Genomic DNA, 27,437 nt, shown 5'->3' with positions numbered 1-27,437 from the left:
TCTCTCTCCTTCAATCAGAGACTCTTCTGGGATGCATCATATAGAGGAAGTGCCTTACAGGCTTGGTGAGCTGTCAATCATTGCGCCCATGGTTTTCGTTGGATAAAGGCACTCGGTGCCCAGCCAATGCCTTTCCAACAAAGGTTTGATTGATGGACTTAGTAACCAATCAAAAGGCATTATCTTGCGCAGTTTGTGTAAGTAGGCTTTGGTGAATACTGTTTGCGCGCTGGCTGCGCGTTCTCCATGGCGCAACTGCAGTGGAGCGCGCTGTCTCTCACTGACGCTTCCCATCAGCTAAATGAGTTTTTTACACTTTGTAATCTCTGTAAATAGTTGCTTTAGTTTTTCAGTAACTGTTTATCCATTATAATTAGTAGTATATTGCAGTTTATTGCAGATTTATTTGAATGAAAAACTACTCTTTACAATAGCAAATGTTCTGAAATAAATGGCCTTTTTGAAATGACGCCTAGACTTTTCTTGACATAAAAGCTCACAGAAGCTACATTACTGAGAGAATCATCCTCATATTTGAATCATGACATGATTAGACATTCAGTTTTATATTTAAGTTATTTTCAGGCTCTTAACATTAAATTATAATATTTTTTTCCCTAAGTGAAAACAAAAAACGTGAGTCACTTACATGTATATTTACATGTATATTACTCTGTTCCCATATTACTTTGAGTTATTATGACTCTTGGGTAGCAATATTTCAAGTGTCTAGTTTAAAATAAGACCAGGTTTATGAATATAGACCATAGGGTTTAAGAGCTGCAGACATTTTCATTTGGGTATATCGTTTTCAAAGAATTCCTAAAAAATGGGGCGCTTGTTAAGAGGTTAAATGTTTATGATAGTTTTGTTTGTTTACCTTCACAAACGAACTACATTTCCCATGAGAAGCTGCGTGAGAGTAGCCTAGAAATCTAGACGCACCCTAGCGGCAGCAAATCTAATTTGCCACGAGTGTAGTCTAGCAACTCTCGGTAGACCTGCGAGCTGGAAAAACCAAACTCTGGTCAATCACAGCGTGTGTAGAGTTGGTGGACGGGCTTAACATAATGACGGCACGTCACGGCAGAGTTGCAGAGGTTCCGTGTGCTCCTCGTAAACAAAGAAGCTGGCGAACAGCGGTCTTTTGAATCGGCTTTGGCCGCAACTCTGGAAGACTTGGAGTTAAGCTTTTCTTTGAGAAAAGAACAAAGAACGGCACTGAAGTCATTCTTAAGAAAAGAAGATGTGTTCTGAGTTTTGCCAACCGGATATGGCGAAAGTTTAATCTATCAACTAGCTCCGCTTCACCTTCTTTGCTCTGGTTGGTTGTGGCGCTCATGGCGCTATCCAGTTGCGTGCAGAGGGAATTTGAAAGACAACCGTTTATCTTCCAACATCTTGATGTGGGTCTGACTTGTCAGGCTAGCGTGAGAGATGATCGGCAGAGAATGCTGGGAACGGTCGGGATTGCGCCTTCTATATTTTTTTGGTGGTTAAACATATACAGTTGTTTTGTTTCTCATCAAACTTTGATCAGTAAAGTTCCCGCAAAGAAGATATGTTTCTCGTCTCATTCATTAACTCCATTCTAAATCAGGTTTCTCTCCAGAGTGAATTATCAAGTGGTTTTTAAGATGTTCTTTTTGATTGAAACTCTTTCCACACTGAGGGCATGTGTGGGGTTTCTCTCTATAGTGAATTGCCAAGTGGTCTTTAACCTTCTCGAGGCTCTCTTTTTTTCTTATCAGTGCCAGAGAGACTCAAATATCTGTCGTTTTTTATCATTCAGGCAAGTGTTATACATCATTAAATTATGTTAAGTTTCTATTTGTTTGTGTACAGTCACAATAAAAACTAAATGTTTTGCTTTTTGCAAAATAAAGAAAACAAACATGATGCGCAATCTGCAGCCTCTCTCTCAAAGACGTTCATTCAGATAGTCTTCAGAAAAGGAACTCTAGCTTAGTGAATACTTGTCTCACAAACATGAGACATATGTCTAAAGAAACTTTGAAATGTCAGGTTTTAAAAAATGTAAACCAAATCGAAAACAAATATTCTGTGTTTATGTTATCTGTTCGACTGTGTCAGTCATCCGCGATCTACTTCATTATCCCCCCTATGCGGCCACGGCCACGGATTGCATGCTCTTTCAGATTCAAATACTGACAATCCAAAGTCGATGCCCACACATCAACTCATACAAACACATCTAGTGAAGCGCTGTAAAGTTACTTCAGCTACATCGTTTTGAGACGCATTTGAGCAGTAATCCTGGATTTATTCTCCTCATGCAAAACCTCATGTTCATTTCTGAAATCAAAGGACTCCGCCGCTGATTGTAAGGTACGCTTTGTTCTGCTAGCATCTGTAAATATTAAATGCAAAAAGACCGTTTAAATATGAATCCTGTTGCAACATTAAATGTCATACACGCAAGACTGTTTAGACAAGATTTATTTGGCTTGTTTTGGACAGATTACAACCTTTTTTATTGTAAAAGAGCCTAGTGTCACATCAATCAAGCTTTTATTCGCAAATGTCTGCTCAGATGCTATAAATATAGTACCAGTGAAACGTATATTGCTTCATATTGATGTTTAAATATTATAGCCTAATGGTATTTTTTTTTATTTAATATCAAAGTTTTTTTTGTTTTGTAGAAAGTGATTTTTTTTGTTTTGTAGAAAGAGAATTGCTTTCTTTAAAGTGAATTTCGTTTTATATAAATTGTATCTTAATTTTTATTTTTTTAGAATGAGACTACTTTCAAAAACAAAAAATAGTAAAACATTTTTTTAAATGTTCTTCCTAGTCATTTTTGTCTTGTTTCTAGTCTAAATATTTAAACATTCTAAAATTTAAGATGCATTTACTAGATAAGTACAATATAATGTCATTTGTCCTGCTGCTCATGATGCGGGCTATTATGTTCTTTTGTCCTCTCAGGTGATACTCATCATTATTCATTAGCTATCACGACTCATTGCATACTGGCTTTATGAGAAAAACTGTCTTACAAATTTTAAATCAGTGTATTGTTTTATGTGAATGAGTAGGCTCAATGATTCTCACATCAGTTTAAAGCAAAAACTCTATGCAAATACACCCATTAGTCAAAGGTCTTGTGAACACATATCTATTGTGTGTTCTGAGGCCTTATTATTATTATTATTTTTTTTTTCAAAAATCATGCATAAACATTTTTCTCTCAAAAATACAAGCATGTACATACATGTTGCTCAGATATTATGGTAACCCATTTTGTGCTAAATACAGTGTAATTAAATTTTTGCCATTAATGTGTTTATAAGCAACTGAAAAAAAAAATACAAATATCAGAGCATGTCAACTTCTAAAGGGCCCCAAAACAGCTCAGACTCCTAGTGGTTAAAATATCCTTTATGATTGAAACTCTTTCCACACTGTTGGCAGGTGTAAGGCTGGTTTCAGGCTGACCATGAATTTTCATGTGGATTATAAGGCTTCTTTTTTGAGTGAAACTCTTTCCACAGTGTTGGCAGGTGAAAGGCTTCTCTCCAGAGTGCATTCTCATGTGGGCTTTAAGGTTTCCTTTTTTATTGAAACTCTTTCCACACTGTTGACAAGTGAATGGCTTCTCTCCAGAGTGAACTCTCATGTGGTCTTCAAAGTTTACTTTAAAACTGAAACTCTTTCCACACTGAGGGCATGTGTGGGGCTTCTCTCCAGAGTGAATTCTCAAGTGGTCTTTAAAATGTCCTTTATGATTGAAACTCTTTCCACACTGAGAGCAGGTGTAAGGTTTCTCTCCAGAGTGGATTCTCATGTGAGCTTTAAGGTTTCCTTCTCTATTGAAAGTCTTTCCACACTGAGAGCAGGTGTAAGGTTTCTCTCCAGAGTGAATTCTCATGTGGTCTTCAAAGTTTCCTTTAAACCCGAAACTCTTTTTACACTGAAGGCATGTGTAGGGGCCCTCTCCAGAGTGAATTATCAAGTGGTTTTTAAAATGTCCTTTCTGATTGAAACTCTTTCCACACTGAGGGCATGTGTGGGGTTTCTCTCCTGAGTGAACTGACAAGTGGTCTTTAAAATGTCCTTTATGATTGAAACTCTTTCCACACTTATGGCATGTGTAAGGCTTTTCTCCAGTATGAATTGTCATGTGATTGATAAGGCTTCCTTTACAAGTGAAACTCTTTCCACACTGTTGGCAGGTGAAAGGTTTCTCTCCAGTATGAATTATCATGTGCTTGTTAAGGCTTCCTTTATAAGTGAAACTCTTTCCACACTGAGAGCAGGTGTAAGGCTTCTCTCCAGAGTGGATTCTCATGTGGGCTTTAAGGTTTTCTTCTCTATTGAAACCCTTTCCACACTGTTGGCAGGTGTAAGGCTTCTCTCCAGTGTGAATTCTCATGTGATTTATAATCCTTCTTTTTTGAGTGAAACTCTTTCCACACTGAGAGCAGGTGTAAGGTTTCTCTCCAGAGTGGATTCTTATGTGGGCTTTAAGGTTTCCTTCTCTATTGAAACTCTTTCCACACTGTTGGCAGGTGAAAGGCTTCTCTCCAGAGTGGATTCTTATGTGGGCTTTTAGGTTTCCTTTTTTATTGAAACTCTTTCCACACTGTTTGCAGATGAAATGACTTCCAGTTCCAGTCATTTGAGCTATTTTTCGTGAAGAAGTGTTTTCAGTCTGTGAGCGACTAAAAGTCTTATATCCAGTAATGAAATCATGATTGTTATATTGATCTTTCCCTTTCATTTCATTCAACGCTTCACTATCCTCTTTCAGTGCTATCAGGTCTAAGGCAAAAAAAGAAAGTTAATACCAATTTAGTAGAACAAAGCAACAGACATCCAATCATACATGTTAAGCATCAAAACCAACTGCAAGCAAAAGAGCACAGCAGAACAAAATAAAAATAAAACGATATATGAAAAACTTGTGACAATTTTAGTTTTAATTATTATTAATGTTTCATTTTCCAGATAAACAGTATTTGTGAAGAGTTCCCATCATTGTATAGAAACTGTTTGTTGAAGTTACAAATGACCTACTTTTGCCATATGATTGTGTATCAAAGTAAAATAATGACAAATGTCTTTGAAACACAAAAGTTGAATTGCACAAAAATGCATTTTTAGAGGCTAAAATTCAACATGGTTGTGTATTTAAGCTGTGAATATTTCTACTGAAAACATTTTTACACGCAATCCCATTAACAAAACAAATAATTCATAATCACTTTTGCAGACTTAATTTGCAACATATTAACTCAGGAAATTTTCATTCCACTTTATTTTGCTAAACAAATTCACTTCCACTTGGTTCAAATTTGGCAGACTATTCAACATTGCACACATGGGAACTGCAGGAATAGCAGTAAAGCACTGATACCTAATCTCCACCTGCTGTTAGTTGAGCAGGTGTTGACCAAGTCCAGAGCAACAGAAACAGAGAATCATTCCTTCACAAAGGTACTGCAGAAAAACCTGGCTTCAAACAGCTGCTAAAGACAATTGGCCCCCGATACAATTTGCCTTGCCGTAAATATTTTGCCCAGGATGCGCTCCCAAAACTGTATTTTAGTTTGCGAACAGTTGTCACAGAAGCTTTCTCTGATGGTTCGCACTTTGCTACCACGTCCGATCTATGGACGAGCCGAACCTGCGATCCCTACATCAGTCTTACCATTCATTTTATTGATGGCGGGGAGCTGAAATCCGCTTGTCTGCAAACCAGTTACTTTCCGAATTAACACACCGAGGAAAACATTGCAGATGGATTACGTGACGCACTTGTGTCTTGGAATTTGAGAGAGGAACAAACAAGTTTGCATTACAACACATAACGGGAGCAATATAGTCAAAGCGACTGAATTGAATAAATGGACAAGGCTGCAGTGTTTCGGGAATCACCTTCATCTTGCTATAGGAACGTTTTAATATGATTTATTTTATATCAATATAAACTGCAGTTTCCAAAGTGTGTGTGTGTGTGTGTGTGTGTGTGTGTGTGTGTGTACTTGTCTACCTATGTAACAGGGGACCTTGGTGTCGTAACACACTCACTAACAGGGGACCTCTGAGCCAAGAGGGGACATTTTTCAGGTCCCCTGTTGGTCATGCTTTAAATCATGTTAAAATCAAGTAAAAACACTAAAAAAACACTCTGGTGATTTTTTTTACTTTTGACCAAGTGGGGACCTACAAGTGTGTGTGTTTAAATCATGTGAAAATTAAGTAAAAACACTCTGGTAATTTTTTTAAAACTTATGACCAAGTGGGGACCTAAGTGTGTGTGTGTGTTTAAGGTCATACTCAGCAGCTCCCCTGTAGGCTGGAGCAGGAACTGTAAGGGCTCTTAAACACACGTCGTTCACACACACTCCTCTATTGTTTGAATGGCCTGCTGTCCCAGAGAGACTCTGCTGTTTAACAGGCTGCTTACTAAAGGAACAAGCATTACATCTCTTTACTAGATACCCTGACTAGTTTCAAACTTTGCATTACATTACAATTAAATTCTACACAGAATCCAAGAAAAAAGGATTTAAAAATCTAAACAACCAGAATGTAATTAGAAGTTTTGTTTTTGTATTTTTTATTTTAACATATTTTAATGACAGTAGCCTATATTCATTGAATATTATTGTATTTATCAAAATAAACAGAAAATAGTACAAACTTTACTATTCTTTTAAACAAGTGTTAAGACATTATTTAAAAAAAAACATTTTAGCTCAAGTATTTGTATAAATAATGTGTGACTTTTGCCCCATGTAAAATGGGGTGTAAAAGGCCCACCTTACCACCTTATACATTTATGAGTTTTTTTAAACAAACCACTTTTGATTTATTTATGATTTACACAATGGCTCGGTCCCCTGTTAGATAGTAAATCACGACACCAGTGTGTTTGCGTTGTCATTTCTTGCCATCATAAACACACTGTGGAGATTTAGAGTTTTTATAGCAATAACTGAGTTTTAAGAGTTAAATCAAGCAGAAATAGTTCTCTAATGTATTAATTGCAGATCATCTTTGAATAATGATTATGTTAAACACAATGACTCGGTCCCCTGTTAGATAGTAAATCACAACACCAGTGTGTTTAATTTGTCATTTCTTGCCATAAACACACTGTAGATATTTAGAGTTTTTATAGCAATAACTGAGTTTTAAGAGTTAAATCAAGCAGAAATATTTCTATAATGTATAAATTGCAGATCATCTTTGAATAATGATTATGTTAAACACAATGACTCGGTCCACTGTTAGATAGTAAATCACGACACCAGTGTGTTAGCATTGTCATTTCTTGCCATCTCAAACACACTGTAGAGATTTAGAGTTTTTATAGCAATAACTGAGTTTTAAGAGTTAAATCAAGCAGAAATAGTTCTCTAATGTATTAATTGCAGATCATCTTTGAATAATGATTATGTTAAACACAATGACTCTGTCCCCTGTTAGATAGTAAATCACGACACCAGTGTGTTTGCGTTGTCATTTCTTGCCATAAACACACTGTGGAGATTTAGAGTTTTTATAGCAATAACTGAGTTTTAAGAGTTAAATCAAGCAGAAATATTTCTCTAATGTATTAATTGCAGATCATCTTTGAATAATGATTATGTTAAACACAATGACTCGGTCCCCTGTTAGATAGTAAATCACGACACCAGTGTGTTTAATTTGTCATTTCTTCATCTCAAACACACTGTAGATATTCACTGTATATATTGAGATAACTCAATTTTATGGTGACTTGCATTAAAATGTTTATCCGTCTCAATTAAATTATGTGAACTGAATGACTTTTAACATTGACACTTTAGTTATTTAACCAACTGATGATTTTCAAGTCAGCAATCAACACACAACTGAGTTTTGACCTCCAAAATCTTATTATAGTGTATTTTTATGGTAAGTATTGGTGTTTTATGTTTTAAATCAAGCAGAAATCACTCTTTAAGGAAACAATTGCAGGTCACACTTTATACAGTGAACATGATTTCCTTAAATTAACTTAAGTCCCCTGTTGGATGGTAAAACACGACACCTGTTTGATTGCTTTGCCATTTCTTGCCATCACAAACACACTGTAGAGATTTTGAAGGTCAGAACTAAATTTTTTGGTGACTTGCATGAAAATCTTCATCCGTCTCAATTAAATTATGTGAACTGAATGTCTTTTAACATTGACACTTTAGTCGAAGATTTTCAACTCAACAATCAACACACAACTGAGTTTTGACCTCCAAAATCATTATACAGTGTATATTAAATTTAAATAAAAAATAAAAATTTCCTTACAAAACAGTTTGACTCAAGTTTGACTCTCTACTGCTTATTCATTATTGTTTATGTTACATGGTCCATGTTTACATTACAGTATAAAATTGTTCCTAAGTTTTCCCCTTTTATATAGATGGTAATGACTAAATATCCTCGCACACCGAAATTTTCACACGTTAAAAAAAAGATCAAGCACGTTTACACACAGCCTCTGAAACTTTCCTTCCTTCATCATAAAAAAAAAATCTGATCAGGTTCAGTTTTCTGCATTTTTCGCATCCATAGCAAGCATTTAAAGAGGGGTTTCAAATTTCTGTGTTATTCATTTTTGTGTTAAAATTTTGAACATAAGTTGAACAGTTTAAAAAAGAAAGTGTGAACCTTCAAATTAGCCATTATAGTTCATAAAGTTTTGCTGGCGTTTGTATCTAATTGAGAAAAGAATGAATGTAAATTTAAAGATGTCGTCATTGAATGCATTTTGTGCCAAAGCAAATAAATGATCCACAGTTTAGCCACATAGGCTGATGTGATCCCTGAGTGAAGAGTTTTGAAAAAGTGATGAGTATTCAGAAATGTGTCCTAGCAGATGTTTAAAAAACCCTGTAATATCACTATTAGTAAGGGATCACTGTATAATATCAGTCTTTAAATGTGAGATATTTAAAGTGAACCTAAAGTATACTTGCAATAGTGTGATTTTAGCACAATTAAATATACTTAATGGATGTTTCGCAAAAGCGTTGTTTAGTGATATTGCGTCCTTGTGTTTCTGCTGTACGTCATCAGCAACTGTCTAAGTTCAATTACAATACTCAAGAACACATGTACAGAGGATGCACAAAAGTACCCGGATGTTATAAGATATATGAGTATAAATAACTCCATACAGATCTATTGTTTTACAAAAATAATCTATTGTTTACAAAAGGAGAAAACGTGTGTACTTTAATGAAAACTTGGACCATGTGACATAAACTGAAGTTAACAGCAAAAAAATATACTATAATGCTGACTGTTGTTAGTGTTTTTTGTTGTATGAGTTAAAAGTGTATATATTGGGTGAATCCTCATTGTGTTCTGGAAGAATGAGTTGATTTAAGACATCAATGAAGTGTTTTGGTAGTTTTAGCACATTTTAAACGTGAAATGAACTGCTTTGCTTTGAAAGGTGTCCTAGCGATTGTAGCTGAGAGATAGACGTCAAACAGACTCAAACAAAGACCCAGAATTCTGTGGTGTTACAGCACTGTGGCTGCTGTAAATGGCTGCTGTACGGTTTCTTTATGAAATAACAGGCACAATGGCAAAGATATTTCTGCAAAAACTCCAAAGTAATGTTCGGTTGCAGTGAGAAAGTCACAAGAGACAACTAAAAAAACTCATGCGTGTATTTAGCCTAGTGTAGATCTGTTTGCTTACACATCCCCCAAACTCCATTTACATATGAATACAGGAAAGGCCAAAGCCATTGTCTCACAGGTGAGGAACAGGCCTAACAGAGCTGTTAGACCCATGTCACAGACACAAACTTCTCATCCAAACTAGAGAAAACGCTGGGATTTACCTGGGAAAATTAAATCAATGTACACTTTTTCCAATCCCTACGACACATTTTTCAATACTTGGGTCACTTTTTTAAAACTCTTCACACACTTTTTCACACAAATTCACACAACTGAATTTCAGCTTGGCACAGCAGTTATTTTAGTGTTCAAAATGCACTAAAACTACCAAAAAGGATTCTGAGGATTCAAAAGAATCACCCAATATTTCAATATGGTAATACTGCCGAAATGTAGCAAATTGTTTGGTTTTTTTTAATTAATTTTAGTTAAGTTTTGAACATAAGTTAGGGAGTTTTGAAAAGAGAATCAAAATTTTTTCAAATTGGCCTATACAGTTCATAATGTTTTGGTGGTGTTTGTGTTGAAGTAAGAAAATAATTCTTATAAATCGAAAGATGTCGCCATTGAATGTATTTTATGCCAAATCAATGATAAATTATGACTTTAGATGGCCCCACTTTATATTAGGGGGCCTTAACTACTATGTACTTAAATAGGTACTATGTACTTATTGTGTTCATATTGTATTGCAAAACACTTTTGCTGATATTGAGGTGGGATACGGGTAGGGTCAGGTGTGGTTGTATTGGTAAGTTTAAAGGTAGGGTTAGATGTAAGGGAAGTGTCAACAGTGTAATTACAAATGTAACTACAGAAATTAATTACAGATGTAATTACATGCAGGTATATTTAAAAATGTAAGTACAATGTAAAGACATGTATGTACACAATAAGTGCATTGTATCAAATGGATAATTAAAATGTTAGTACATAGTAGTTAAGGCCACCTAATATAAAGTGGGTCCCTTTGGATTTTAAGATTTTATATTTCAGTATAATTCCTGCAGAAATGAGTTGATCATCGTTCTGACTTGAATGTGTTTGATCAGTTCTGAAAGCAGTGTGTTAGCATTCAAAGAATGTGCTAAAAATATATAGTTTTGCAGATAGTTAGGTACGAATAACAAAAGTGTTCGTGGATTTTGGAAAATGTGGTCATTGAATGCATTTTGTGTGAAAGCAATGAAAAATGATTCACAGTTTTTAACATATCAATTTAGTATTGGCCAATGCAATAAAAAAAAAAAACGTAAAGCGATATGCAGAAAGCTGTGGGGCTAAACACCAAGAAAATATCACTTCTAATAAGATGAAAATATATTTAATTTAATTTTTAAAACAATTTAAAACATGTCAACAGTTTTATTTTTATTTATTTTTTTTACATTTGCTGGGACACATTTCTCAATCCTCATTTTTTTTTCACTGTTCACTTTTTGTCTTCACTCAGTGATCACATCAGTCTATGTGGCTAAACTCTGGATCATTTATCATTGCTTTGGGCACAAAATGTGTTCAATGACGACATCTTTCAATTTACATTCATTCTTTTCTGACTTTGACACAAACACCACCAAAACATTATGTACTATACAGGCCAATTTGAACATTTTTACATTCTCTTTTCAAAACTGTTAAACTTATGTTAAAAAAAATAGACATTTGCTACATTTCGACAGTAATACCATATTGAAATATATTTTGAATCTAAAATACTATCAAAACAAATAGATTTAGCTGGTGTTAGTTTTTAAATTGCATTGCCATCCATTCAAAAGGGAAAAATTTAGGAATAATGTTATACTGTACTGGACCAAGGACCATGTAACATAAACTGCAGTGAATTATAGTGTAAGTCTTTTTTTGAAAAGAAAATTTTACAAAAGAAAACATTGTGTAATGATCATGTGTTTTAGGTCTGTGTTTTATGATTGAAAAAGTGTGTTTGTTGGGTCCTTTTTGGTAGTTTTAGTGCATTTTGAACACTAAAATAACTGCTGTGCCAAGCTGAAATTCAGTTGTGTGAATTTGTGTGAAAAAGTGTGTGAAGAGTTTTAAAAAAGTGACCCAAGTATTGAAAAATGTGTCGTAGGGATTGGAAAAAGTGTACATTGATTTAATTTTCCCAGGTAAATCCCAGCGTTTTCTCTAGTTTGGATGAGAAGTTTGTGTCTGTGACATGGGTCTAACAGCTCTGTTAGGCCTGTTCCTCACCTGTGAGACAATGGCTTTGGCCTTTCCTGTATTCATATGTAAATGGAGTTTGGGGGATGTGTAAGCAAACAGATCTACACTAGGCTAAATACACGCATGAGTTTTTTTAGTTGTCTCTTGTGACTTTCTCACTGCAACCGAACATTACTTTGGAGTTTTTGCAGAAATATCTTTGCCATTGTGCCTGTTATTTCATAAAGAAACCGTACAGCAGCCATTTACAGCAGCCACAGTGCTGTAACACCACAGAATTCTGGGTCTTTGTTTGAGTCTGTTTGACGTCTATCTCTCAGCTACAATCGCTTTTTGATTTGATTTGATTTATTTAACAATTAAATTTTAAAACAAGTACAATGCAGGCCCAAAAGACCATTTCATACATATAAAAAACAAAATTGTCGAGGATAAAATACACAAAAAAGCCATAGGCTTATTTCCATTGTGGTCCTCAGAGTTCAAGATAGACGAGCAGTTCATAATGGGAATGAGATCAACACAACACACAATCACATACACATATAATACCTCAAACATAATTAAAAATAAATTTTTTGACTTCACTTCTAAAAGGACCTTCTTCTTTAATTTGTTTTAAGCAATCAGGCAATTTATTCCAAGCAACTGCACTGGAATATAAAAACGAATTCTTCCCATTTATACCCCTATACCGACACACATATATATTATTAATCCTTGACCTTGTAGAAAAACAATGAACATCTCTTATGAAAACATAGTAGTCACACAAATACTTAGGAACATTTCTCTGTAATATTTTATACACCATCATCAGCTTAAGAAAAATTACCCTCTTGTCCACTTTTAAAAACCCTATTTCCTTAAAATGATTAATATTTAAATGCATTAGTGGATGAAGGCCTAAAATAATTCTACACATTTTGTTCTGAGCAGTCTGTAATTTAATTTTCACTCGTTTGGTAGAGCCACTATACCAAAAAGCTGCTGCATAATCAAAATGTGTTTGTACTAATGCACCAGCTAACATTTTTAAGGTTTGTGTATCTAGGTAAGCAGCCTGTCTTGCTAAGAATTTAATTTGTTTACAAACGTTAGAATGCACTTGAACAGCCATACTATCCCCAGTCAGTTTATTATCTAAAGTACATCCTAAATATTTCACTTCTTGCTTAGCATTAATCATCAAATCTCCTACCCTCACTTCTAATTTGGAACATTTTCTCAATTTAGCCGCAGAACCAAATAAAATAGCTTCTGTTTTACCCAAATGTAAAAACAGCTTATTTTGAAAAAAAAAAACAATTGGATACTTCCTCGATCACTCTACTTAATTCACTTTCTATTATTTCCTTCTTCTCATCAGTGGCAATTATTGCTGCATCATCAGCATATAATAGAAGGTGGCTAGAACAAGCCATTTTTAGATCATTTATATATAGTAAAAAAAGTAAGGGTCCCAATACACTACCTTGTGGTACTCCACAAGAGATGGGCAAATTATCTGAAAACACTCCATTTAAATATACCATTTGACACCTATTTGAAAGATATGAGTTAATCCATTTACATGCTTTAGTGTCAAAACCCATAGCATTTAATTTTAATAACAAAATATTATGGTCAACTGTGTCAAAGGCTTTCTGTAAATCTAACAATACCATCCCACTTAATTTACCATTATCCAATTGTTTCTTAATATAATCTGTCAAATACAAAATTGTTGTCTCAGTAGAGTGAATCTTCCTAAAGCCAGACTGAAATTCATACAAAATATTAAATTTAGAAGTATATTCTACAATTTGGTCAAATAAAATCTTTTCAAACACCTTGGACAAGGAAGATAAAATAGACACAGGCCTATAATTGTTACATTCCAACCTACTCCCTTTTTTAAAAAGGGGGAAAACTCTTGCTTGTTTTAATTCATCAGGTACATTAGATTTGCCTATAGAGAGATTTAAAATATGAGTAACCATAGGGGTTATAAAATTAGCTGAGTCTTTAATAAACCTTACTGGAATATTATCTAAACCTGTTGCTTTATTGCATTTCAAATCTATTAGTTTCTTATAAACTGTAGTCTCATTTACCTTATTAAATGAAAAACCTCCTAAAGTGACACCACAATTGGCATAATAGTCCCTAACTAATTTGTCATTATATAAACCGGTCTGAACTGGTAACTCCTTTATCAAATTTTCAGCAACATTAGTAAAGAATCTATTAAAACAATTGGCCACTTCTTTCTGGTCTGTCAATAATTGATCATTAACTTTAAGACTAATTCTCGAACCCTTACTTTTAGCTCTTTTTCGACATCCTAAATCATTTAGAACTCGCCATAATTTTTGAGAATCCTGTTTTACCTCACTAATCTTATATTTAAAAAAATCTTTTTTTGCATCTTTAATCTTACATCTTATCTCATTTCTTTTGTGTTTAAAATTTTCATAGTCATCCTTATTTCCATTCCTTCTAAATCCTCTTAGACTATCATTGCGTTCCTTAATATCCTTCAAAATACTATCCGTCATCCATGGTTCTGTTCTTTGTTTTATTCTTACCTCCTTGAAAGGCGCAACTTTGTTCAAAACTTGCAAGAAATTGTTCTTAAACTTATCCAAATGTAAAAAATGTAAAAAAATTGTTCTTAAACTTATCCCGCTAGGACACCTTTCAAAGCAAAGCAGTTAATTTCACGTTCAAAATGTGCTAAAACTACCAAAACACTTCATTGATGTCTTAAATCAACTCATTCTTCCAGAACACAATGAGGATTCACCCAACATATACACTTTTAACTCATACAACAAAAAACACTAACAACAGTCAGCATTATAGTATATTTTTTTGCTGTTAACTTCAGTTTATGTCACATGGTCCAAGTTTTCATTAAAGTACACACGTTTTCTCCTTTTGTAAACAATAGATTATTTTTGTAAAACAATAGATCTGTATGGAGTTATTTATACTCATATATCTTATAACATCCGGGTACTTTTGTGCATCCTCTGTACATGTGTTCTTGAGTTTTGTAATTGAACTTAGACAGTTGCTGATGACGTACAGCAGAAACACAAGGACGCAATATCACTAAACAATGCTTTTGCGAAACATCCATTAAGTATATTTAATTGTGCTAAAATCACACTATTGCAAGTATACTTTAGGTTCACTTTAAATATCTCACATTTAAAGACTGATATTATACAGTGATCCCTTACTAATAGTGATATTACAGGGTTTTTTAAACATCTGCTAGGACACATTTCTGAATACTCATCACTTTTTCAAAACTCTTCACTCAGGGATCACATCAGCCTATGTGGCTAAACTGTGGATCATTTATTTGCTTTGGCACAAAATGCGTTCAATGACGACATCTTTCAATTTACATTCATTCTTTTCTCAATTAGATACAAACGCCAGCAAAACTTTATGAACTATAATGGCTAATTTGAAGGTTCACACTTTCTTTTTTAAACTGTTCAACTTATGTTCAAAATTTTAACACAAAAATGAATAACACAGAAATTTGAAACCCCTCTTTAAATGCTTGCTATGGATGCGAAAAATGCAGAAAACTGAACCTGATCAGATTTTTTTTTATGATGAAGGAAGGAAAGTTTCAGAGGCTGTGTGTAAACGTGCTTGATCTTTTTTTTAACGTGTGAAAATTTCGGTGTGCGAGGATATTTAGTCATTACCATCTATATAAAAGGGGAAAACTTAGGAACAATTTTATACTTTAATGTAAACATGGACCATGTAACATAAACAATAATGAATAAGCAGTAGAGAGTCAAACTTGAGTCAAACTGTTTTGTAAGGAAATTTTTATTTTTTATTTAAATTTAATATACACTGTATAATGATTTTGGAGGTCAAAACTCAGTTGTGTGTTGATTGTTGAGTTGAAAATCTTCGACTAAAGTGTCAATGTTAAAAGACATTCAGTTCACATAATTTAATTGAGACGGATGAAGATTTTCATGCAAGTCACCAAAAAATTTAGTTCTGACCTTCAAAATCTCTACAGTGTGTTTGTGATGGCAAGAAATGGCAAAGCAATCAAACAGGTGTCGTGTTTTACCATCCAACAGGGGACTTAAGTCAATTTAAGGAAATCATGTTCACTGTATAAAGTGTGACCTGCAATTGTTTCCTTAAAGAGTGATTTCTGCTTGATTTAAAACATAAAACACCAATACTTACCATAAAAATACACTATAATAAGATTTTGGAGGTCAAAACTCAGTTGTGTGTTGATTGCTGACTTCACTGAAATCTGAAATCATCAGTTGGTTAAATAACTAAAGTGTCAATGTTAAAAGTCATTCAGTTCACATAATTTAATTGAGACGGATAAACATTTTAATGCAAGTCACCATAAAATTGAGTTATCTCAATATATACAGTGAATATCTACAGTGTGTTTGAGATGAAGAAATGACAAATTAAACACACTGGTGTCGTGATTTACTATCTAACAGGGGACCGAGTCATTGTGTTTAACATAATCATTATTCAAAGATGATCTGCAATTAATACATTAGAGAAATATTTCTGCTTGATTTAACTCTTAAAACTCAGTTATTGCTATAAAAACTCTAAATCTCCACAGTGTGTTTATGGCAAGAAATGACAACGCAAACACACTGGTGTCGTGATTTACTATCTAACAGGGGACAGAGTCATTGTGTTTAACATAATCATTATTCAAAGATGATCTGCAATTAATACATTAGAGAAATATTTCTGCTTGATTTAACTCTTAAAACTCAGTTATTGCTATAAAAACTCTAAATCTCCACAGTGTGTTTGAGATGGCAAGAAATGACAAAGCAAACACACTGGTGTCGTGATTTACTATCTAACAGTGGACCGAGTCATTGTGTTTAACATAATCATTATTCAAAGAGGATCTGCAATTAATACATTATAGAAATATTTCTGCTTGATTTAACTCTTAAAACTCAGTTATTGCTATAAAAACTCTAAATCTCCACAGTGTGTTTGAGATGAAGAAATGACAAATTAAACACACTGGTGTCGTGATTTACTATCTAACAGGGGACCGAGCCATTGTGTTTAACATAATCATTATTCAAAGAGGATCTGCAATTAATACATTAGAGAACTATTTCTGCTTGATTTAACTCTTAAAACTCAGTTATTGCTATAAAAACTCTAAATCTCTACAGTGTGTTTGAGATGGCAAGAAATGACAAATTAAACACACTGGTGTCGTGATTTACTATCTAACAGGGGACCGAGTCATTGTGTTTAACATAATCATTATTCAAAGAGGATCTGCAATTAATACATTAGAGAACTATTTCTGCTTGATTTAACTCTTAAAACTCAGTTATTGCTATAAAAACTCTAAATCTCCACAGTGTGTTTATGGCAAGAAATGACAAAGCAAACACACTGGTGTCGTGATTTACTATCTAACAGTGGACCGAGTCATTGTGTTTAACATAATCATTATTCAAAGATGATCTGCAATTAATACATTATAGAAATATTTCTGCTTGATTTAACTCTTAAAACTCAGTTATTGCTATAAAAACTCTAAATATCTACAGTGTGTTTATGGCAAGAAATGACAAATTAAACACACTGGTGTCGTGATTTACTATCTAACAGGGGACCGAGCCATTGTGTTTAACATAATCATTATTCAAAGATGATCTGCAATTTATACATTATAGAAATATTTCTGCTTGATTTAACTCTTAAAACTCAGTTATTGCTATAAAAACTCTAAATATCTACAGTGTGTTTATGGCAAGAAATGACAAATTAAACACACTGGTGTCGTGATTTACTATCTAACAGGGGACAGAGTCATTGTGTTTAACATAATCATTATTCAAAGATGATCTGCAATTTATACATTATAGAAATATTTCTGCTTGATTTAACTCTTAAAACTCAGTTATTGCTATAAAAACTCTAAATCTCTACAGTGTGTTTGAGATGGCAAGAAATGACAAATTAAACACACTGGTGTCGTGATTTACTATCTAACAGGGGACCGAGTCATTGTGTTTAACATAATCATTATTCAAAGATGATCTGCAATTAATACATTAGAGAAATATTTCTGCTTGATTTAACTCTTAAAACTCAGTTATTGCTATAAAAACTCTAAATCTCCACAGTGTGTTTATGGCAAGAAATGACAACGCAAACACACTGGTGTCGTGATTTACTATCTAACAGGGGACCGAGTCATTGTGTTTAACATAATCATTATTCAAAGATGATCTGCAATTAATACATTAGAGAACTATTTCTGCTTGATTTAACTCTTAAAACTCAGTTATTGCTATAAAAACTCTAAATCTCTACAGTGTGTTTATGGCAAGAAATGACAAGGCAAACACACTGGTGTCGTGATTTACTATCTAACAGGGGACCGAGTCATTGTGTTTAACATAATCATTATTCAAAGATGATCTGCAATTTATACATTATAGAAATATTTCTGCTTGATTTAACTCTTAAAACTCAGTTATTGCTATAAAAACTCTAAATATCTACAGTGTGTTTATGGCAAGAAATGACAAATTAAACACACTGGTGTCGTGATTTACTATCTAACAGGGGACAGAGTCATTGTGTTTAACATAATCATTATTCAAAGATGATCTGCAATTAATACATTAGAGAAATATTTCTGCTTGATTTAACTCTTAAAACTCAGTTATTGCTATAAAAACTCTAAATATCTACAGTGTGTTTATGGCAAGAAATGACAACGCAAACACACTGGTGTCGTGATTTACTATCTAACAGGGGACCGAGTCATTGTGTTTAACATAATCATTATTCAAAGATGATCTGCAATTAATACATTATAGAAATATTTCTGCTTGATTTAACTCTTAAAACTCAGTTATTGCTATAAAAACTCTAAATCTCCACAGTGTGTTTATGGCAAGAAATGACAAATTAAACACACTGGTGTCGTGATTTACTATCTAACAGTGGACCGAGTCATTGTGTTTAACATAATCATTATTCAAAGAGGATCTGCAATTAATACATTATAGAAATATTTCTGCTTGATTTAACTCTTAAAACTCAGTTATTGCTATAAAAACTCTAAATATCTACAGTGTGTTTATGGCAAGAAATGACAAATTAAACACACTGGTGTCGTGATTTACTATCTAACAGGGGACCGAGTCATTGTGTTTAACATAATCATTATTCAAAGATGATCTGCAATTAATACATTATAGAAATATTTCTGCTTGATTTAACTCTTAAAACTCAGTTATTGCTATAAAAACTCTAAATCTCCACAGTGTGTTTATGGCAAGAAATGACAAAGCAAACACACTGGTGTCGTGATTTACTATCTAACAGTGGACCGAGTCATTGTGTTTAACATAATCATTATTCAAAGATGATCTGCAATTAATACATTAGAGAAATATTTCTGCTTGATTTAACTCTTAAAACTCAGTTATTGCTATAAAAACTCTAAATCTCCACAGTGTGTTTATGGCAAGAAATGACAACGCAAACACACTGGTGTCGTGATTTACTATCTAACAGGGGACCGAGTCATTGTGTTTAACATAATCATTATTCAAAGATGATCTGCAATTAATACATTAGAGAACTATTTCTGCTTGATTTAACTCTTAAAACTCAGTTATTGCTATAAAAACTCTAAATCTCTACAGTGTGTTTATGGCAAGAAATGACAAGGCAAACACACTGGTGTCGTGATTTACTATCTAACAGTGGACCGAGTCATTGTGTTTAACATAATCATTATTCAAAGAGGATCTGCAATTAATACATTAGAGAACTATTTCTGCTTGATTTAACTCTTAAAACTCAGTTATTGCTATAAAAACTCTAAATCTCTACAGTGTGTTTATGGCAAGAAATGACAAGGCAAACACACTGGTGTCGTGATTTACTATCTAACAGTGGACCGAGTCATTGTGTTTAACATAATCATTATTCAAAGATGATCTGCAATTTATACATTATAGAAATATTTCTGCTTGATTTAACTCTTAAAACTCAGTTATTGCTATAAAAACTCTAAATATCTACAGTGTGTTTATGGCAAGAAATGACAAATTAAACACACTGGTGTCGTGATTTACTATCTAACAGGGGACAGAGTCATTGTGTTTAACATAATCATTATTCAAAGAGGATATGCAATTAATACATTAGAGAACTATTTCTGCTTGATTTAACTCTTAAAACTCAGTTATTGCAATAAAAACTCTAAATCTCCACAGTGTGTTTGAGATGGCAAGAAATGACAACGCAAACACACTGGTGTCGTGATTTACTATCTAACAGGGGACAGAGTCATTGTGTTTAACATAATCATTATTCAAAGATGATCTGCAATTAATACATTAGAGAAATATTTCTGCTTGATTTAACTCTTAAAACTCAGTTATTGCTATAAAAACTCTAAATATCTACAGTGTGTTTATGGCAAGAAATGACAACGCAAACACACTGGTGTCGTGATTTACTATCTAACAGGGGACAGAGTCATTGTGTTTAACATAATCATTATTCAAAGAGGATCTGCAATTAATAAATTAGAGAAATATTTCTGCTTGATTTAACTCTTAAAACTCAGTTATTGCTATAAAAACTCTAAATCTCCACAGTGTGTTTGAGATGGCAAGAAATGAAAAATTAAACACACTGGTGTCGTGATTTACTATCTAACAGGGGACCGAGTCATTGTGTTTAACATAATCATTATTTACTATATAAAGTGATGACCTGTGATTATTACCTTAAAGAACAATTTCTGCTTGTCCAGTCCTATATATATATATGTTTTTTTTTGGTGCAAGAAATCAAATCTCACTCTAAAAATCTCAAAAACAAAGGACATTTTTTGGGATTTTAGAGAGCAGAAACTATGTTTTATTCAAAAATAAGTCACACATTGAAATACCTTTACTGTAAAAAAAATGTGGGTCTCCAATTGAAAATTTTCTGTAAATTGATGCACTTTAATTCAATTAAAATTCAAGAAATTCAATTTGGCCAACTAAAAAATTTAGATGTGATCGGTCACTAGAAAATTTTCAATTGGAGACCTGATTTTTTTTTACAGTGTTGGTGTTCTTGAAAATAAGCTTAAATGAGAGATGTGGACGGATCATATACTGTAAGTATGAAGACACAACAGAGAATGAATTTCTTAAAGATAACTCTTAATTTTAAGAATTTTTTTATTTCTTACATTCTTTTCTGTAATGTCCACAACATGGCTTTTTCTCCGTTGTGTGCTCATTGTGTTCCCTGATGCCTGTGTGAACATTATATAATTATAATTATATATATATATTAAATAATGAAGACAGACTTGACTGCCAGCTCTCTTCCCTTTCACACACACAGCTCCATTGCAGGCTATGGAGGTCCCCTGTTGGATAGGTAGACATCGGTCAGGTCCCCTCTTGGCATGTTTAAAAATAAAAAAATAAATGCTTATTTGAAGTTATATTATGAAAAAAGACCTTAAAACAAAATTTTGTATCTAAGTTTTGTTTCTTCAAAATGACTAGAAACACAGGTCCCCTCTTGGTCAGTGTGGAGTGATGGTCCCCTGTTGGTAATATAGACGTGTATGTGTGTGTGTGTGTGTGTGTGTGTGTGTGTGTGTGTGTGTGAGAGAGAGTGCATGTGTGTTTGTGTGTGTGAGAGAGTGTGCGTGTGAGAGTGTGTGTGTGTGTTTGAGAGAGAGAGAGCGTGTGTGTGAGAGAGAGATCGAGCGACCGTGTTTGTGTGTGTGTGAGAGAGAGAGTGTGTGTTTGTGAGAGAGAGCGAGTGTGCGAGACAGCGTGTGTGTGAGAGAGAGAGAGAGAGAGAGTGTGTGAGTGTGTGTGTGTGAGAGAGAGAGAGAGAGAGAGAGAGAGAGAGAGAGAGTGTGTGTGAGTGCGTGCGTGCGTGCGTGTGTGTGAGAGGTATGTGATGGCTGGTCAATAGAGGGCGCTGGGGCGCCGCCCCCATCCAAATTCCAGAAATATACAAGTATACAAAAATTATATAAAAATGAAAAATTAAATAAATAGTTTACTCATACGATGTGCTGGCTGTTAGTAAGAGCCTCAGCATTTAATAAAAACTGGCTTTGATGGGTTAACTATTTTATGTTTCATGCGGTTTCATGTGCGAGGAACGCCGGACAAATGGACGTCTATCTGAGTTAAAAAATCTACGGGCAGCATGTGACCTGAAGCTGGTCTCTAATTGGTTTTTAAAGATCCTCCTCCGGACGCAGGTCGTTGCGTCCCTGGCGAATCAGAATTGGATGCGTGTTATTTTATCCAATCTGATTGGTTCTCGTCCCCTGTCATTCAACTTTACACTCTTGGCCACTAAAGCGAAAGTTCGCGGGCGACACAGTCACTCCGACTCCGCCAAAACCTTATTAGGATGATCAGTTTCGTAGAGATGGCAGCAGTTAAACCAAATTCTTTCATAAGGCGTTCGCTGGAAGAAAACAAAAGGATAAAGGATCCAGAACCGGACCAACGTGATTTACAAATCCAGCAGCAGCAGGCCAGTGACAGAGGATGAAGCTGCACTCGGAGCTTCACGCATTTGTTATGAGAAACGTAGGTGTCTGACTGGATGTGTTGTTAGCATTCTGTGTTATCCTTATCAAATGTCTTTCAGGCTGACCTTGAATTTGCTTCACAGGTTGAACGCAGCATTAGTATTTATCTATCTCAACACGTCTGACCCGTTCCATGTCAAATAAAAACACTTTAATTCTGATTCTTCAAAAATATCATTCATTTCTGTAGAGCTGGAGATTTGAATAAGGATCAAATGAGTGAGTTCAGCTTTGAGAATGAAACCAACCTGTGTGTTCCTCAGTTTCTTCATATTTCACTCTGAATGTTTCCTCAATTTTTATGTCTTCACTCTCCTCTTTCTCTGTTTGTTCCTCAGTTTCTTCACGCTTCAAACTGAATGTTTCCTCAATCTTTATTTCTTCACTCTCCTCTTTAATAAACGCCATCATTATAATAGTGTCACGTGGATCTCAGTCGCTTTAGCAGGAGTTTTTCGGTGTGTTTGTCCTGTTTAAGATGAGAATAATTAACAGAAAGAAAAACACTCAAAACTAAATCTCTGATACCCCTTTTCCACCAAGGCAGTGCTAGAGCTAGATCGGAGCCAGAGCCTAGTTTCATTATAAGCAAAAGTTTATTTGAAAGTAAACTAATCCTTTAAGTAGCACCAAAACATTGCTGGGCTAGAACGGGGCTAGAAGTAAGAACTGGTTACGTCAGGCCCTGGGGGCGGGGTCAACAAGACCAACACAAACTTGAGATCCGCCATTGTTGAAATAGCAGCTAATGGAGCTAACAGCTGCTGCTCGTTTGTAATCTCCGTCTATACAAATTAAGGGGAACTGCATGAATGTGTTGGATTCGCTGTGTTTTGATGCCGATGTAGGATCGTAAAGCCATGTGAATCAATAGTAACACAATGTTTGCATTGTTGATGGAAGGCTTGCTCGCAGCGGTGCTGTGCAGAGACCGATCGCCGTATGATAACGAGTCCAGTGAGAGCATATGACTCCTTATCAGGGTTCTTGCAGGTTTCAGAAAGTCAAATTTAAGACCTTTTTAAGACATTTTAAGACCATAAAGATTGAAATTTAAGACCTATACGACGCATTACCAAAATTATTTAAATCAAAGAAATAAAAAAAAGCAAAAAAGCAATGATATTAGTAACCCTCCACAGCCAACAACGTGCCAAATGCCCAAAACCTTAGGCCCAAAATGAAAATAGGCTAAAAACAAACTTGCCCTCAAATAGAATAGATTACAAAACAGCATATTAAAAGCCTAATAGAGATTGAACAGGGGATGCACAAGGGAGATAGGATAAACTAGGGATGCACGATTTGGGGAAGATATCTAATTGCGCTTATTCTGGTTAAAATGCAATTTTTTTTTTTTTTTTTTTTTTACAAATGAAAAGTGTTTGCATATAACATTTTATATATTAATGTTTAAATATTGAGACTAATAATAATTATTATATTCGATAAATACAAATATTTAACAAAATTAGAAATATTACTATTACAATAACATTTTAATTATTAAAAAAATTACAAATAGAGTATTTAAGAATATATATAACAATATAATACTAATAATAATAACAAAATGTATATTTTACAGAAAACTTATTTTACAAAAAAAACTGCTGGGTTACCTGTTAATATGCAGACACCCTATGACTTAAAATCATTAGAAAGGTCTAAAGATTTATTGTAAAAAAAAAAAAAATCTGTGTTTTTTATCTGTGATATTAATTTCTTAAAGTCTTAAAGAAAAAACTGTACATTGGAGAAAAACATATGGGTTGTCATATACATTTATTTAGAGAGAAGTATTATTTTTCATATTTGTTACCCAAACGTTTCATTCATACTGGAAGCCAGAGGGCGCCCTCGAGCAGAAACTCCACATTTCCCTCAGAGAAGTAATCCTTAGCCCTAATGTGAAGCTAAGCTAGCGATGTAGGATAAACTGAAGATAGAAACGTTTTGACTGATGAAACGAAGACAATAAACACGACTGCATCAAGCTATGGTGTATTTGAGTTCTTCAAGCCTTCACTATTGTCATAATAATAAGGTATGCAGTGCTGATTGAGTGCAGACTTTATCACTGTTTAGAATAATATAAAACAATGCATGTCTGCCTCATTCTGTCCAGAAAAATACAACGTTATTAAACGTAGACGTATTTTGCGGGCAGGTAATTGCATTTATCACAGGATTTGTAGTTTTATCACAGAGTACGTGTACCAACACCAATATCCCCCAGAAAGAAACTACTACACAACGAACGAACGCTCTGAGAGCAGAGCAGCAAAGACTCTAAAGCTCCGCTTTCGCGATTCGATACTTTTTTGCTACAGTTTAACGTTAATAACTTTCTGCAGCCAGCGTTTCTGGAAATGAACGAGGATAACACCTTTTTTTTAAGACCTAACTAAATGAAATTTAAGACCTCGGGTGAAAATCTGGTCGTTTTTAAGACGTTTTAAGGCCTTAAATTTAAAAAATTACATTTTAGACATTTTAAGACTTTTTAAGACCCCGCGGGAACCCTGCCTTATGCTTTTGATTCACTCATGCGGCTTTTTTTTATATATCATACGTGTAACGGTCTGCACAGCGCCGATGCATCTCGAACAAGCCTGGTGTGTGTTTCCCGCTGCCCAGGGTTGCCAGGTTTTCACAACAAAACCCGCCCAATTGCTACTCAAAACAAGCCCAATCGCGTTTCAGGGGGGCTTCCCCGGTAAAAATCACATTTGGGGGTAAAATATTTGTTTTTTTGGCATGGTTGCCTACTAAAATTCGCATTCCCGGGGCTAAATATTACACAATTGGGGTCGCTTCAACCCGCAGACATTAAAAACAGCCCGTGGCAACAGTGATGAAGTAGCCCAATTCCGCGGGAAAACCGCAGACTTGGCAACGCTGTCTCGCTAGCGTTGCTGAGAGAGATGAGACGTATACAGTGACGTAAGACCTGGCTCTGTTGTGGCTCTCAGCCCGTGGAAAAGCAAACGTTCTTAGAAGGCTCCTCAGTCGAACCAACTATGAACTGGGACTAGCTCTGGCTCTGAACTAGCTTTAGCACTGCCTTGGTGGAAAAGGGGTTTGAGTGTCTCAATCAGCTCTAGTTCAGTAGTTCAGTCTCTGGTAAGAGAGTCAGAGAGAATTAAAGGGTTAATTCACCCAAAAATGAATATTATCCCATGATTTACTCCCCCTCAAGTCATCCTAGGTGTATGACATTATTCTTTCAGACGAATACAATCAGAGTTATATTTAAAAAAAGTCCTGGCTCTTCCAAGCTTTATAATGATAGTGACTGTTGGGTCATTTTTGAAGTCCATAAAAGTGCATCTATACATCATATAACTGCTCCACACGGCACCGGGGGGTTAATAAAAAGCGAATGAAGCGAATCGATGCGTTTGGGTAAGAAAAATATCCATATAAACTCAATAAAGTAAATTATCTTCTGGTGAATCGCCTTCCGTATCAACTTACGGGAAAAAATGTTTGAAAGAAGAATATCATATACACCTAGGATGACTTGAGGGTGAGTAAATCAATTAATATTCTAATATTAATTTTTGGGTGAACTATCCCAGTACACTGCGAAAAATGCTCTTCTACCGTAGTATTTTTTTCTTGTTTCCATTCCAAAAAATTCTTAAATCCAGATGCTTTTACTAGATAAGTAAAATGACATATGATATTTTTTCTTGAAGAAAAACAAAAAACAAAATGGAGTTTTTGCTTAAAGCAAGCAAAATGACCTGCCAATGGGGTGAGGAAAATAATCTTATTTTTCTCTTTGGGATAGAGACAGGAATCAAGATTTCAATCAGAAACAAGATTATTTTTCTCACCTGATTGGCAGATCATTTTGCTTACTTTAAGTAAAAACTCACTTCATTTTGACTTTTTTTTTTCAAGAAAAACTATCTTATGTAATTTTACTTTTACTTTTTATGTAATTTTTCTAGTAAATGCATCTTGATTTAAGAATTTTTAGATATTTAGACTAGAAACAAGACAAAACAACTAAGTAAGAAGAGCATTTTTTGCAGTGTAATGTATTACAGATACAGATTACTATATAGTCTCATGTCATTTTACACTTCCATGTTACATGTTCCACTTTACATGTTAGTGTTTGTTCTCGTTCATTTACACTGTTTGAACCGCTCGAGTCGCGATTCGAATCACTGAATAATTTTGCTAAATATTTGATTCGATTGACTCGGAGTGTCGAAAAGTTCCGTTTCTCCATCTCTACTCGCCAGAGACTGACTCGTGTTTATGATGAACTGATTCACGATAGAGGGAGAGAAATGAGACGCAGCTTTTCTGTTACTGGTGTGGATGAGACTTACTCACACAAAATATCCTTCTTTAAAAAAACATTGCAATGTTATATTCAATAGTGAATAAACTATTTTCACGTTGCTTGTAAAAACTGAACGGGTTATATCGATTTAAACATATTAAATGCTTAAAACAAACCTTTCTTCAGCCGAATCACAACAGATGCAGGCGTGCGGCGCATCCTTATGACGTCATACATCCGCACCAAAATAAAAGTCCCGGCTGCGTCCCAATTCGCATACTATCCGTACTAAATAGTATTCGAAAAAAGAATTAGTATGTCCCAAATCTTAGTATGTTGAAAAAAGTATTCCAAAGATTCCCGGATGGTTTACTATTTCCGGTCAGAATCCGAAGTGCGGATCGATGCGCACTCTAACGGCTGATATTGCCCACAACCCATTGCGAGATGGACGAGGATTCGATTAGAACTACAAACGCGGATAAAAAGTGTTAAAAAACTACAAACATGACGGTTACGCGAGTCTGACGGTTAAGTGGAGAGGATTAGATAAAGTGGTTTGAGTGAGCAATTATCAGTATTTAACCTGACGAAAAGATATTCAATA

General features: G+C 34.5%; 1 protein-coding gene across 2 annotated transcripts; it reads right to left on the bottom strand.

Annotated features, from left to right (window-relative positions):
* Window positions 1-2,662: 2,662 nt before the first annotated feature.
* On the bottom strand, window positions 2,663-27,074 carry LOC307141544 (uncharacterized protein). Of its 2 annotated transcripts, XM_079841866.1 has the most exons (3): window positions 27,007-27,074; window positions 22,773-22,993; window positions 2,663-4,788 (listed from the first exon to the last, which is right to left on the bottom strand). In XM_079841866.1, the coding sequence occupies exons 2-3, from the start codon at window positions 22,933-22,935 to the stop codon at window positions 3,359-3,361; spliced, it is 1,593 nt and encodes a 530-aa protein (XP_079697992.1). In that variant the 5' UTR covers window positions 22,936-22,993; window positions 27,007-27,074; the 3' UTR covers window positions 2,663-3,358. The 2 variants fall into 2 exon arrangements, with proteins under 2 accessions (XP_079697992.1, XP_079697993.1); XM_079841867.1 differs by lacking the exon at window positions 22,773-22,993 and having other exon boundaries at window positions 27,007-27,068.
* Between the last annotated feature and the right edge of the window lie 363 nt (window positions 27,075-27,437).

The sequence above is a fragment of the Gobio gobio genome (genome assembly GCF_949357685.1).
Source record: "Gobio gobio genome assembly, chromosome: 2".
NCBI classification, from domain to species: Eukaryota; Metazoa; Chordata; class Actinopteri; order Cypriniformes; family Gobionidae; genus Gobio; species Gobio gobio.
Note: the sequence above shows the minus strand (reverse complement) of the source record. Positions and strands in the feature narration are given on the sequence as shown.

Bases quoted from the DNA above. Each gene is read 5' to 3' on its own strand.
- LOC307141544 (XM_079841866.1), bottom strand. From the start codon at position 22,935: ATGATGGCGTTTATTAAAGAGGAGAGTGAAGAAATAAAGATTGAGGAA. The intron at 4,789-22,772 runs GTTGGTTTCATT...TTTTTGCCTTAG, and splicing joins AGAAACTGAGGAACACACAG to ACCTGATAGCACTGAAAGAG.